The sequence below is a fragment of the Carettochelys insculpta genome, chromosome 8 (assembly GCF_033958435.1).
Source record: "Carettochelys insculpta isolate YL-2023 chromosome 8, ASM3395843v1, whole genome shotgun sequence".
NCBI classification, from domain to species: Eukaryota; Metazoa; Chordata; order Testudines; family Carettochelyidae; genus Carettochelys; species Carettochelys insculpta.
Window position 1 is genome coordinate 43,887,533 of NC_134144.1, and position 13,943 is coordinate 43,901,475.

At 39.5% G+C, this 13,943-nt stretch overlaps 1 protein-coding gene across 15 annotated transcripts in view; it reads left to right on the plus strand.

The window, feature by feature from the left end:
* BAZ2B (bromodomain adjacent to zinc finger domain 2B) overlaps window positions 1-13,943 on the plus strand; it is a 394,656-nt gene that overhangs the window by 239,980 nt on the left and 140,733 nt on the right. For all 15 annotated transcript variants that reach the window (XR_012646491.1, XM_075002079.1, XM_075002080.1 and 12 more), the window contains one exon: window positions 10,467-10,655. Coding sequence is in view for 14 of the 15 variants with exons in the window: in XM_075002079.1 (XP_074858180.1) it covers window positions 10,467-10,655 (189 nt within the window). In the remaining variant the exon portion in view is untranslated. The remainder of the gene's footprint in view (window positions 1-10,466; window positions 10,656-13,943) is intronic.

Here is a 13,943-nt window from a genome sequence, read left to right on the forward strand (position 1 = left end):
TTTAAGCCAAAAAGACAACATTCTCCTCCCCTGTGATGAGCGCATGTGAATGTAAATTTTGATTTTTAACTTTTACGTGTTTTTGTATGAACATGTTTTTATGTAAATATTTAGCCACTTTTTGAGCTATGCTTCGAGCCTCAGTTTAATTTACAAGCATTTTAGATGAAGTTCACTTTGTTTCACTCCAGTCTTATAAATGTTAATTAAAATATGTGACCTTTGTTTGGGAATACATTTTTCTGATGATGAGCCATAGTTTTCAGCTTGTTATGCTGCAAACACAATCACCAATGCCATGAAATTATGCATACAGTTTGAAAGAACAAGAGGCTAATGTTGGAAGATGCATTGCAACAAGCTTTTATAGCATTGTAAAGATTAAAGGACTGCAGGGGTGGGGAGAAAATACAACATACATGCATTTCTTTCACAGTGAGTGGTCTCCTGGAGTCTGTGTAAGGTAAAATGTCTGGCATTGCTAGTATTTTAAAATGTGTTTCTAAAAATGTTTAGTTCATCATTTTTCTACTTCCACTGTCAAGGGATTTTGTTCACTGATGCTTTATGTTTAAGGCCCTAGTTAAGTATTTATCCCTTTTTAATTCTTTTGAAAAGCGTTGTTCTCTTTCAGCATGAAGTTCATTAATATTAATAAAGGCATTTGCAGTTATCATTCCTTGTTACTAAGACACCAGCATTGTAGAAACGGATGCTGGCCTTTGGGAGTAATGCTCTCTATCATTATCTGTGTGTTGGCTAGTAGAATTTCAAAAGCCCTGCTCAAAAAGTATTCAACTTATTGTAAGTCAAGAGTCTTAAGCAATACAGTTAAATTTAATTATGAAAAATAGGCACACAGTAAACCAGTTATATAACTGGACTTCTATAATACAGAAACCTATACAGGGACAAAATGAAAATGATGATAAAAAAGAAATACTAGCATTCATCTACAATCAGAATATTAATATCTCTATTAGAAATGAAATATAATGATTATTTTGAAGGGAAGATGTCACTATTGTCCAGTTTATTTTGAGGACAAATGGAAGGACAGTTCAAATTTGAACTGGGGGACTCAAATGTTAAAGAGAAGTATAAATTTTAAAAGGACTTTATAGTACAAACTCAGAAACCAGAAAGATAGGAGGTCCTGGGACACTTGAAAGGCTTCTGATGTAGACAGCATCAAAAGGTGTATAGGACTCCTGCTGCTCTGTTGAGTCAGGGTGGTTCCTGTAGTGGGCTCAGAGACCTGGCTGGAGAAGCAGTACCTTGAAGTCCTCACAAAGACAAACAGCCTGATGTGGGTCCTTTGCCTGCTGCCCTTTTTCCATCTCTTGAGGCCAGGGGGCACACACATTTGGTGTGGTGCTTCTCTGCCATTAACAATCTTGCCAAGGTGAACTTGGTGCTTGTGGGGCATTCCATACTGAGAGAGAGGTACTTGGTGCCAAGTTTGAGCAGGAGAGTTCTGTGGGTGATTTAAGTACTGTCCCTATTAGAAGGGCTTTGAGATGAGTGTCACTGTCTTTCTGAGTGTGTCCTATAAAGTCCTCTTAATATTTACACTTCTCTTTAACATGTGATTTCCCCCAGACGCTTCTAATGCCAAACAGGAAAGAATATTATTAAATCAGATTCTCCTAGGGTGTCAGGTGAAGCAGGTGAATGAGTGAAAATTTTTCTGGAATAGAAGGGGGAGTAGTCAGCTCCAGTAAGTATAGAGCTTTCTGTGGTAGAATCATATTTACGAAACTTTCTAAAGTTTAGAAATGGATTTCCCTGGCACAATATTTAGTGCTGATAAAACATACCAGGAGTTTAATGTAAATATATTGGCACATATAGATACATTGCAGTTAGTTTTCTCTTTTATTCATTATTTATGCAATTGCTAGTAATTTCTGTGGCCTTCATAATCTGTTTAATTTTACCTGCTGAACTGATAATCTTCAGTGGTGTTTTTAATCCTCAGGTAAACTGGTGATGCCTATCATGTTTTCTCCCTCTGCCTCTTGTTCAGAAAAATGCAGGCACCAATTGCAACTATAACGTTGTAAAATTAAACATTTTTAGTCAAAATATGTATAGGAATTCTCAGTATGAGAAAAGTACACTGCTTCTCTTTTACATTAGTTTGCCTCCTTGTGTGAAGCTTTTCTCCATCCTTCATTGCTTTTTTTAAAAATTAAATGAAGAAAGGCTTCAGCTTCTATTACTTGCACTTGTGAACTGTGCCAAACTGTGTTAATTACAGTAAACTCTGTTTTATTCGGTATTCAAACAAATGGAATCGTCAATTAACCAGCATTCTGTCCTGCCCAGCCATCCCCTTCTTACTCTGGCAGCCTCTGAGCATGTGTGCAGCCAGTAGCTCCTCCACTCTCCTGCCCGGAGCTGCTCCCTGAGCAGTGGCATTGCCGCGGCTCCCTGAACAGTGCAGCAGCCATCCCCAGAGTGGTGTGGCAACCACCCCCAGAATAGCTCCCCACCCAGTGCCTGCCACTGGCAGCGTCTTCTCATGTAGTGCAGCCATGCCTGAGTGGCTGTCCACTGTCTTCACCAACAAGGTAGCCACAGCAGTTCAGCAGGAGCCGGCACTGGACGTGGGGTGGGGGAGCTGAACTTTATCTGGCATATTTAAACATCCGACAACATCCCAGTCCCAGGGCTGCTGGATAGGAAAGAGTTTACTGTATCTCTGTGTGAAGAAAATTCTCCAGAATGCACTCTCATCTTATGCCTGCTTCTTTTTGTGGGGAAGAGTGGTGGGGAGGGGGTAAGTTTTACTTTTTAAGTAGTTTGAAATCTAGTGGTTCTGTGCTGTTCAGAATTTCAAAGCCTTTGTGTATCCAAAATAGTCTTAACTTTCCGTTCCCTAACCTGACCATAGGCAGGTTAGGGAATTAAACATTTTATGTGTAACTCAGTCACTGACTCCGAGAGTGACAGTGGATAAGTTACTTAATCTTTCTTAAAAATTAGTTCTACTTAGCCATTGGTAAAGAAAACTAGCAGGGTAGTGAAGCTAATATTTACAGACTGTGTTTTGCTTGTATGATGAAATCTTAATCATATTTAAAAGGTTTTTTAAAAATAAGTTTGATCCTACATAACTTACTCACTAGAATAATCTAGTTTCATTGAAATCAATGGAAGTACTCACAGTGGTGAGTGTTATGGGTACAGGTAAATTATCTCTAAAGTCTTATTCTCGTTGTTCTGCATCTTTTTAATTCAGTAACCTTAAAAGATTCTGATTTCTTCACCCCATTAGATCCTATTTCATGTATTTCTTCAGGGTTATGTCCTGGGTTACATAAAACATATTTCACATTTACCTGTTTTTCTAGTAAGAAGTCACCATGCAACATATTTGTTTAAAATTTTAGGTCAAATGAGCCCTTGTTTCTGTTGTATTTTAAAGTATATAATGGAATATTGAGATACATAGAGGAGACAGGTTTTTTGCCACTCTGTTCCTAATCCTTCCACTCTTTTGTGTGAACATCATTCACAATCATCTGGCTTTGCACTTTGTCCCATGGAAAACACAATTATGTATGTAATTGTTTCACCAAGTGTGGCATGTGTACCAGCAGCAGTAAGTGAAAAGATTTCAAGGGGCACACAGCAGAAAATAAATTACCAAAAATCAGGAGAGAAGTGCTGGGGTGGCACTGGGAGAGGAGGTACACCAGTAAGGTCAAAGTCCTGTAAGGGTATGTGAATGTTTTACGTTTGGGAAACACTGATGTACATGAATGACAAGACCACTAGTCTCATACATCTGGTAAGAAATGCTGGGGAAGTTCTTTCTGCCCTGATTTTAGTATTTATATCCTGGAGCTTGGATATAGTGGCACAGGGATTTTCTTGGTTATGCTCACTAACACTGAAGCCCTTAGTAAAGCCAGGGCTGTACTCATTTTGGCACTGTTAGACACATGTTGTGCTGTGATTGTGGGATGGGGCTTAGAGATGTGGTGTTTGGATTTAACAGATTAGTGAGATGCTTAAATACATATTCACAAAGGAAAGAATAACACAGTGATTGTGTCCTGCAGGAACTGCTATTGCCTCTCGTTTTAGTAGCTGGTTTAAAACTACTTATCAGGAATCCTACAGAGCCAAGAATCGTAAGGTACTTAGTGCTAGTGATGTCTTCCACGAATATGCTCCAATGTGAAAGATTGGTTGTTGATGTGGTCCAAGGGAGGGATCAGCTAGATTCTCATCATTGAGCCCTGGGTCATACCTTTGATGTTGGCAGTGTTTTGTGTTTTTTTTTGGTGTAGTATTTTTTGTATTGTCTGAAAAAAATTCAGGTTTACTGAAACTGCATGGCAAATGATCAGGTTTGAAAGGTTGAAGAAGTCTCATACACTGGCAGAATTTAGTCCTTGAGAGCATGAGAAAGAATGTGTTGCACAGGAGTGTGGTGGCTTGTTTGAGCTACGGATTTGGGGACAATTTAATTCAGTATATAGGGTGGCTGGAGCTGTTGGCTGATGAGTAGATTCCTGCATCTTCTGGTTTCAAACATAAATCTATCCTTTCGAAGCTTAGAAAAAAGCGTAAGACATTCCACAGCAGCATGTTGAACAACCAGGTGTAGGTGGTTCTGTGGAAGGCAAAGATGACTAGAGACATCTCTTATTTTCTGTAGTCACTCCTCTGAAGTCTTCTGTTATGCAGAAGGAAGATGAAGCATTAATGGCTGGAGGATTCTAAGGCTTGTTGATGACCTCCATTCGGACTCAGACTGTATCTGTTCTACAGGCCACCAGAATAAATTTTGAGAATGTATTAATTGTATTGGTACTATTTTCATGTAGGATCAAAGGAACAAACTGTTTTGACTGGGAATCCCCTACTAATAGATAACAGAGAAGACTGTCAAGTATTGGAGGGGTAGCCGTGTTAGTCTGGATCTGTAACAGCAACGAAGGGTCCTGTGGCAACTTATAGACTAACTGAAAAGTTTTGAGCATGAGCTTTCGTGAGCACAGACTCACTTCATCAGATGCTGGTCTTAGAAATCTGCAGGGCCAGGTATAAATAAGCCAGAGCAAGGGTGGGGATAGCAAGGTTAGCTCAGTCAGCAAGGGTGAGGCTTACTACCAGCAGTTGATCTGGAGGTGTGAACACCAAAGGAGGGGAAGCTGCTTCTGTATTTAGCCAGCCATTCACAGTCTTTGTTTAAGCCTGAGCTGAGGACATCAAATTTGCAGATGAATTGTAGCTCAGAAATTTCTCTTTGGAGTCTGGTCCTGAAATTTCTTTGCTGTAGGATAGCTACTTTTAAGTCTCCTACTGTGTGGCCTGGGAGATTGAAGTGCTCTCCTACGGGTTTTTGTATATTGCCATTTCTGAAATCTGATTTGTGTGCATTTAGTCTTTTATGTAGAGACTGTCCAGTTTGTCCGAGGTATATAGCAGAGGGGCATTGCTGGCACATGATGGCATAAATTATATTGGTAGATGTGCAGCTGAATGAACCCACGACTGTGTGGCTGATCTGGTTAGATCCTGTAATGGTGTTGCTGGTGTAGATATGTGGGCAGAGCTGGCAACGAGGTTTGTTGCATGGATGGGTCCCTGAGTTAGAGAGACTGTGAGAAGAAGACTGAGCATTCTTCATGCACTAAACAGGTCCATCCCCTGGTTGTCGTTGCCATTCTGTTAGCTCAGTGGTTTGAGCATTAGCCTGCCAAACTGAGGGTTGTGAGCTCAGTCTCTGAGGAGGCTATTTAGAGATCTGGGACAAATAGATTTAAAAAAAAAAAATCTAGCAGGAATGGTGAAAGTCCTGCTGTGACTACAGGGAACTAGACTCAATGACCTCTCAGGGTCCCTTCCCAGCTCTATGAGGTAAGTCTATCTCTGTAGTTAGATTGTGCTGTTGGGAGATTTGATCCTTAGAAATAGCTAAATACAGCACAGTTGTGACATTGGTGAGTGCCACATTCGTGAATTCAATTATTCGACAGCGGCCTTGCTTCCCCAGGGCTCCAGGGCCAGGAGTGCCAGTGGCTACTGCCACTTTCCTGTCTCCCCATGGCCCCACTGCTGGTCTCCCTCTCCCCCAGCTGCTGACCAGAGCTGCCTGCCCTATTTGCAAAATTCATCAGTCGTGAGGGTTCTCAACAGGGAATGCTTGCAAATGTTGCGATCCTACTGTATTTGGTGGCATTTGAACTGTTTGGCAACGTGTTTTCACCATTGTTCTCTCTTTTTTTCCATCCATGGGTGGAATAAATTTTGTCACATGCACCAAGGCATGTGAAGATGTGTACCACAAGTAAATAACAGAAGAATGAAGAAGGTGCATGAAGAATGCTCAGTCTTCTCTGTTGTTTACTTGTGGTGCCAACTGTGGGTGGCTGTGGAACTCTGCTGATCATCTGGGTGGGACCCGAATCTCTTCTGGGTGGCTGCCCAAGCACTCAGCTTACAGGGAATATTGGTTCAGGATGGGAAGGTGTTGGAGCTCATGATGCATCGAGATAAAATTTTGGTGAATGCTCAGTCTGTGATTGTGTTTATATTGGTACCAGTGCTGTAGTGGTGTCAGACAGAAGTCCTGGAAGCCAAGTTTAAATTATCAAGAAGGATCTAAGCAGCTGTTGTTATTTTTCTGACATGTTTCCAAGTTCACAAGGATCAAAAACAGCAGTCATGTAGCACTTTAAAGACTAACAAAATAAATTATTAGGTGATGAGCTTTCGTGGGGCAGACCCACTTCTTCAGATCTGGAGATAATGCTCTACTGGAAATGGTCTCAAGGATCAGCTAAGCAATACCCACCTGAGGAAGTGAAAAAACAGATGAACAGAGCCAGACGTGTGCCACTTAGCCTCTTATTACAGGACAAGCCCAAGAGAGAAACCAACAGAACACCACTAGCCATCACCTACAGTCCTCAGCTAAAAGCTCTACAGCGCATCATCAGGGATTTCCAACCCATCCGGGACAATGATCTCCCACTTTCACAGGCCTTGGGAGGCAGACCAGTCCTTGCCCACAGACAACTTGCCAACCTGAAGCAAATCCTAACCAGCAACTATACACCGCACCACAGTCACTCTAACTCAGGGACGAATCCATGCAGCAAACCTCGTTGCCAGCTCTGCCCACATATCTACACCAGCAACACCATTACAGGATCTAACCAGATCAGCCACACAGTCGTGGGTTCATTCAGCTGCACGTCAACCAATATAATTTATGCCATCATGTGCCAGCAATGCCCCTCTGCTATATACCTCGGACAAACTGGACAGTCTCTACGTAAAAGACTAAACGCACACAAATCAGATTTCAGAAATGGCAATATACAAAAACCCGTAGGAGAGCACTTCGATCTCCCAGACCACACAGTAGCAGACTTAAAAGTAGCTATCCTACAGCAAAGAAATTTCAGGACCAGACTCCAAAGAGAAATTTCTGAGCTACAATTCATCTGCAAATTTGACGCCCTCAGCTCAGGCTTAAACAAAGACTGAGAATGGCTGGCTAAATACAGAAGCAGCTTCCCCTCCCTTGGTGTTCACACCTCCAGATCAACTGCTGGTAGTAAGCCTCACCCTTGCTTACTGAGCTAACCTTGTTATCCCCACCCTTGCTCTGGCTTATGTATACCTGGCCCTGCAGATTTCTAAGACCAGCATCTGATGAAGTGAGTCTGTGCTCACGAAAGCTCATGCTCAAAACTTTTCTGTTAGTCTATAAGTTGCCACAGGACCCTTCATTGCTGTTACAGATCCAGACTAACACAGCTACCCCTCCGAAGCTAAACAATAGAAACTTCAGGATCTCAAGGTACGAATGAGAACATTCTGTGAAGAAGAAGCATTATTACATTTGTAAAGCACTGTGGGTGAAAAGAACCTCGGCAGAAGGGCTGAACTCCACGCTAATTGCAGTGGAATCAGACGTCTGTCACAGAAAGCTGTGACAGTGATTGTGAAAATTATTTAAACTAGGCACTGGGGGAAACTCGACAGGCTCTGAGGAAAAACTCAAGTCAGACAACAATGCCTGCTGGGTATTTCATTAAAACAAATTAATCTCTGTGTAGCTGACATAAATGCATGAAAAATAACAATGTCAGATAAAGAATATAAATATAGGCAAAGGTCAAAAATGAAAAACTATATACCTATGTGAATAAGGAAGTGGTGACATATAGTATTTTCATTGCAGTATACTGCATTACCCAGTTGAAGCCACATTATGCTAGATGCTGTATAAACAATTTAAAAAGACAGTCACTGCTTTGGAGAACTCATAATCTAGGATTATAAAATACAACCAGTAACAAAGGGTCTTGTGGCACCTTATAGACTAACAGAAAACCTTTCTGTTAGTCTGTAAGGTGCCACAGGACCCTTCGTTGCTGTTACAGATCCAGACTAACACGGCTACCCCTCCGATATAAGATACAACCAGTAAGGAAAAAATAAAGATGAAATGGAGCAAGAATGAGAGCTTGAACAGCAAAATCTTTGAAGCAGATAAACTAGAAAACCTGGCAGTAGAATAGGACTGTGGTGCTTCTGATTATTATTTGTACTAGAGGCCCTGTTACTGCTCTGCTTACAAGCGGAATTTGGGCTACAAGAAAGTTATAGAGGCCTCCATCCGGGGGTGGGGATGTTGGTCTGGGTCCCGTGCTGGCTGGGGAGAGGCTGGGAATGGCACAGCATGGGGGTGGGGGAGAACATGGTAGAACCTTGCCTGGACAGACAGACGGACACAACAGAAATAATATATATGATTACCATAATGCCTAGGAGCCTTAGTCATGGATCTGGGCCATGTACAGAAGGAGATGATCCTTGCACTATAGAGGTTATAATTTAAGTAACAAGACAACAGGGTAGTGATACTGAGTAATTAATGTGAAGAAGGCAAGAGGCAATTAAATCTAATAAAGCACTAATAATAGGTGACCTACCTGCATATAAACAGGTTGTCTCTCAAAATAGAACAGTATATATAGAAAAGCAATTCATCAATACGTGTATCTAACTTTTGTGTAACAGGTAGTTCAGGGTCCACAACAGAAGAGGTGGACATGATTTGTTTCAAAAGATAACTGCAACTGAACCATTGAGTGAGAGCACAGTAGAATTAAGTTCACCCATTGTATGCAAAGGATCACACCAAAATTTAGTGTTTACATTTATAGAGGGGTATTTTTAAAATTAAGCCAATCAAAAACTGGAAAGTTTAAAATCTTTACTCAGCATGGAGGATAGCTAAGCAACCATGTAACAGTCACAGAAATGTGGCTTTGAAGGGTGCCTGCCTCTGAGCTAGTCCTGTCAAATATGACACAAGTGTCAGAAGAGGAAGTGCCAAACACCTGTCGGGAACCAGGACTGCGTGGTGGTACTCTATAAGTATTCTGATGAAATTTAGGATTAACGTGGCGGAACTGCCAACAAAAATATACATTTGCTCACTAAAATCAACTGTTGTAATAGATGGCCACTGCGTAATAGCAATACTTGTCTTTTATGTATTTTAAAAAGGTATTATGAATGATTCTGGGAATTATAAGCCAATGTGTCTTGTGTTACTACTTGAGAAATTGTGTGAACCAATAGCTAAATAGACTATTATGAAATACCTAGTTGAACATGATACATTAGTAACATAGTAACATACCTTATGAAAAGGAAAAATACATTTTTCCTTTCCAATCTGCTAGAATTTTTTGAGTGTTCCAGAAGAATATTGGATAGAGGAGTACAAACTGTTTCAATGTAGTTGAATGTTTTTGGATTTGTTCTTTTGTTTTAAATAGGATAATCAGTAGTTTATGCCTATTCATCAAAATGGAGATTACCCTAAGTAAAAGATTTTTGAAGCTAGTTCTCGTACAGCTTTTTTATAGCTGCAGAAAAACTTGCCAAATCTTCTGAAAGGTTTGGTCTGAGGTAACAAATACCAAACTTTTAATACTCCAGAATGTGTTTTAGTTCTTGTTTATTTCTACAAGGCCTGATTTGCAGGTTTTCATGTTGAAGTAAAATAGGTGTTGGCCTCAGTGAAAATTGCAGAACACAGCCGTGTATATAGAAAATATACAAGGTAGTTTTCATCATACAGGGCCTATTGCTTGTCTCTGATCCTGCAGCGCTATCTAAAGGGAATAGAAAACTTTCTATTGCTAAAATAATTCCAGTAATAAATGCAATATATTTTTATAATCTTTTATTTTTCAGTCTTTTATTAATATTAGTATTATTAATGTTTCCAGGTAATATCTCTGTTTTATAGGAAGCAAATGACAATAACAAAGGATACCACATGTAAAACTACACAACAATTCTTTAAAAAACGTGAAAAGATTTTTACAAAATTTTTATAAACATAAGGGTTGGGCTTCATGTGGTTAGCATCTGGTTTTGATAGTACAATTTCAAGTGTTGTTTTTTCTCCTCAGGACATTTATTCAGAACAGCTGGGGATCAGCCGTGTAACCTGTCCACAGTGTCGAGTGCCTTCCCAATGGTCAGCCACCCAGTCTTTGGTCTACATACAGCCAGCTCAGGGCATTCAGAGTTTGGTGGCTTGGGATCACTTGGTACTCCCACAGCCTTAGCAGCACATCCCCAACTAGCACCTTTTCCAGGTAAACATCTGTTGCAAAAAATATTCAACCTTCTAAAGAAGAAAAAATGAACTGTCCTAAATCCAACAGACAATGATTTATTTTACATCAACAAGTAAAGTAGAAGAGGTTAAATTGTCCTGTGTCAAAGAATTCAAGCTCTGGGGGTGGGTCATGTTCAGGAGATTTCTGATTGTGATTTACAATGCAAGGAAAGAAAACAGTGCAGATTGGCTGAGATTCTTGCTAATAGCCCCTCAAGTGTGATCCTCTAAGTACGTTGTAGTATGTAACTAAAGTGATAGCTGTTCTTGCCAGTACGGGTTGAAATGCCATAATCTGGAACTCTCATCTGGCAACATCTGTAATCCGGCATGATTTTAGGTAGTTGGATGACCATTCATCATGGGTGTGGCCAAGTTTCATGTGACCCATAAAGATTGTGTCCAGTCATCAGTGCTGGTTCTCAGTGTTCTGTGCTGTTATTTAGTTCTAATTTACCCCTAAAATAACTTCTAAGAGCCAAGTAAGCGGTGGAGGGGTAGGTAATGCTGGCAGACAATGTGACGTCCTGTGGTCTAGCAAATCCTCTTGTCCGCACTGGTCATTTCCCATGTGTGCCGGATTAGAGAGGTTCCACCTGTTGTGAGACTTCAGCAGACACACTTTTTTGGTATCTTAACATGTCTTTGTTGCTGTTAGCTGGGTGTGTTCATAATAGTGAAAGGCACTTATTGAGTATTGGAAAAAGTTGCAAGGGCAATGGGTCTTGTCTCTCTTCTTTGGGATAACTTTTTCAACCTTGTTTTCTGTCCCAACACCTGTAATAGTGGAAATATTAAGTAAGCTCAAGAGAGAATGGTTGATTTTAGTTGTCCTTTGTCAACTCAAGCTGTGATTGATTTGATAAGAACCATGGTGGTGGGTTTTTGTTTGTTTGTTTGTTTCAGTGGGGGGATCACTTTGTGGTCAAGGGAATGGGTGAAAAATTCAAAGGCACCTGATTTATGTCTAATTGAAAGTCAGTGGGACTTAAGACCATAAGTGCCTGTCATTTTTGCAAATGGGACTTTGAGACTGGGTTCTGTAGCTACTTTTGAAAATGTTATCTCTGAAAAATAGATACGTACGAATTGTCAAGTTGTAGCAACTCAGTGGCATCCCAAAGTATGGATCTTTTTTAGACCCTGCCTTAAAGTAATGACTATCATTACTCTAATTTAGATAACTGTTTCTACTGATAACTAATATTTATGTATTGGCATCTTTTAAAGTCTCTATAACAAGTTCCAATAAGCCCCATCATAAGCCAAATTGCAGAATTCTGGGGAATATGATTGTTTGTGCACATACAAAATTATTTGCACCATTAGCATCTGACTTCCTGCCAAAAATATCAGATATTCTGAAGGTATATTTCTAAATCCTAATTCTGTTAGTATTTAGAACCCTCTGAATCCCCTCTCTGAGGAAACGAAACCTCATGTCTTAATACACATTGAACCTCCTAAAGAGGTGTGGGTGTTTCCTGATAAGCAAAGTGTTTTCCTAAATCAATCTTCTGTCTCAGAGGGGTAGCCATGTTAGTCTGTATCTTTGGAAAACAAAGCAAGCAGTTCTGTAGCACCTTATAGACTAACAATTAAATAAAACTGTCAATCTTCTGTAAATTGAAACAAAGATTTTCTCATGAGAAAAGGATTCTCCTTTCTAGGAACTAGACCCTGTGTAAAGACTGCATTTTTTAAAAAAGTAGATTTAGGTGGCATAAAATACTTCTCGCAACATTTCAGTTGGCTTAACCATCCTCTCATGATTAAAAACCCTGAGCAAACCCTGTAGATAGTTCTCTTGTAGTCTTTTACTTAGTTTACCAAAATGACGTAGTTATTTTTTTTAGCAATCACATCAATAAAATAGAAATAGAACTTTGTCACTAGTTAATGATCCACACCTAGGCAGAGACAAGGCATTTAGAGGAAATGCATGTTGAAGGTTAGAGTTATATTCAAAGCAGGAGACATATGGTCCTGGGACAGTAGTCTAGTTCAGTGATTTTTTTTTCTGTTATATTGAACGATTAGTGCAGTTGTAACAATTTTATCTACTGGATATTGGTACAATGGAAAGGCAGTTGCTTCCTTTAAATGTTGAATATCCATATTTTCCATAGATGTCAGTCCTTTCTGTTTAAGAAAATAGTTTATTTTACTACAATGAGATTTGCATTTCCTCAGCATCCCTTCAGGCCCTAGGCAATTACTTACCTACTTTTCAGTGATGGTCTTGGAAGAGAGACCTCTTGGGTGCTTCAGTCAACCCAAAAGCATCTTGTCTATACAAGTACCCTTTTTTATGACTAAGATTGTACTGAGAGAGCACTTTAGTTTTGTTTTCTCAGAGAATTGTTCTTTGCTATATGGTAAGTCTCTCAAAGTTCATACATACTATTTGGTATTATAGCAGACTACTAAAAGTTTACATGACTGTACATAACTATGAAACTGTACATAGCCATTCTTTATTATTTGAATATTTGAAAATGGGTGTTCACAGAAGGGATAAGAAATTCTCTTTGTTGTTATTTGTGTTATTCCATCCTTTAAGTTGCCTAGTCACCATTCTGTTTCTGCTCCCTTAGTACACCATAGTACATTCTCTTTCTCTGGTAGTTTCCACGTCTTGATACATCTCAAAGACTCTTATGTTTTTTAAGCAGTAATTACATTCTTCCACCGCATTTTGTTTACGTACTCCATATTGAGTGACACAGTGGCAGGTCAAAAGCTCAGTCTGTCACTGTCATTGTTCACAATCCAGTTTTCATAACTATTAATAGTGTCAGCCAATGAATGTAAATCCTGACATTTACATAATCTAGTCTTTTTTTCCAAAAGCTCTTTTTGAATATTAATTCTAAATGATTGTTTAAATATAAAAGGCTAATTTCTGTGCTCAGCTACACTGGTGTAAATCTGATGTCATTTATTAACTTCACTAGGGAAGTTGACATCAGTAGAAATAACAGCAAAATTTGCTTCCTTTTGATACCAAGTACAAGTTCATAGAAATTGTACCATCTCTTTCTAAAAATAAAGCATTCCTGTGGAGCAGAGAAATGCATTCTGCATGTTCTCAACTTAATCACATGGAACTTACTCAAATCTTATGTTGCTTTGAAAGTATGCCTGCTCTCTTCTAAATTATATTTGATTTTGTATTTTTTTAAAGCATAATTGCACACAGGAATTAAAGGAACAATTTTCAGTAGGAAGACACTAATTAAGAAAATAACGTGAGTCAGATAGC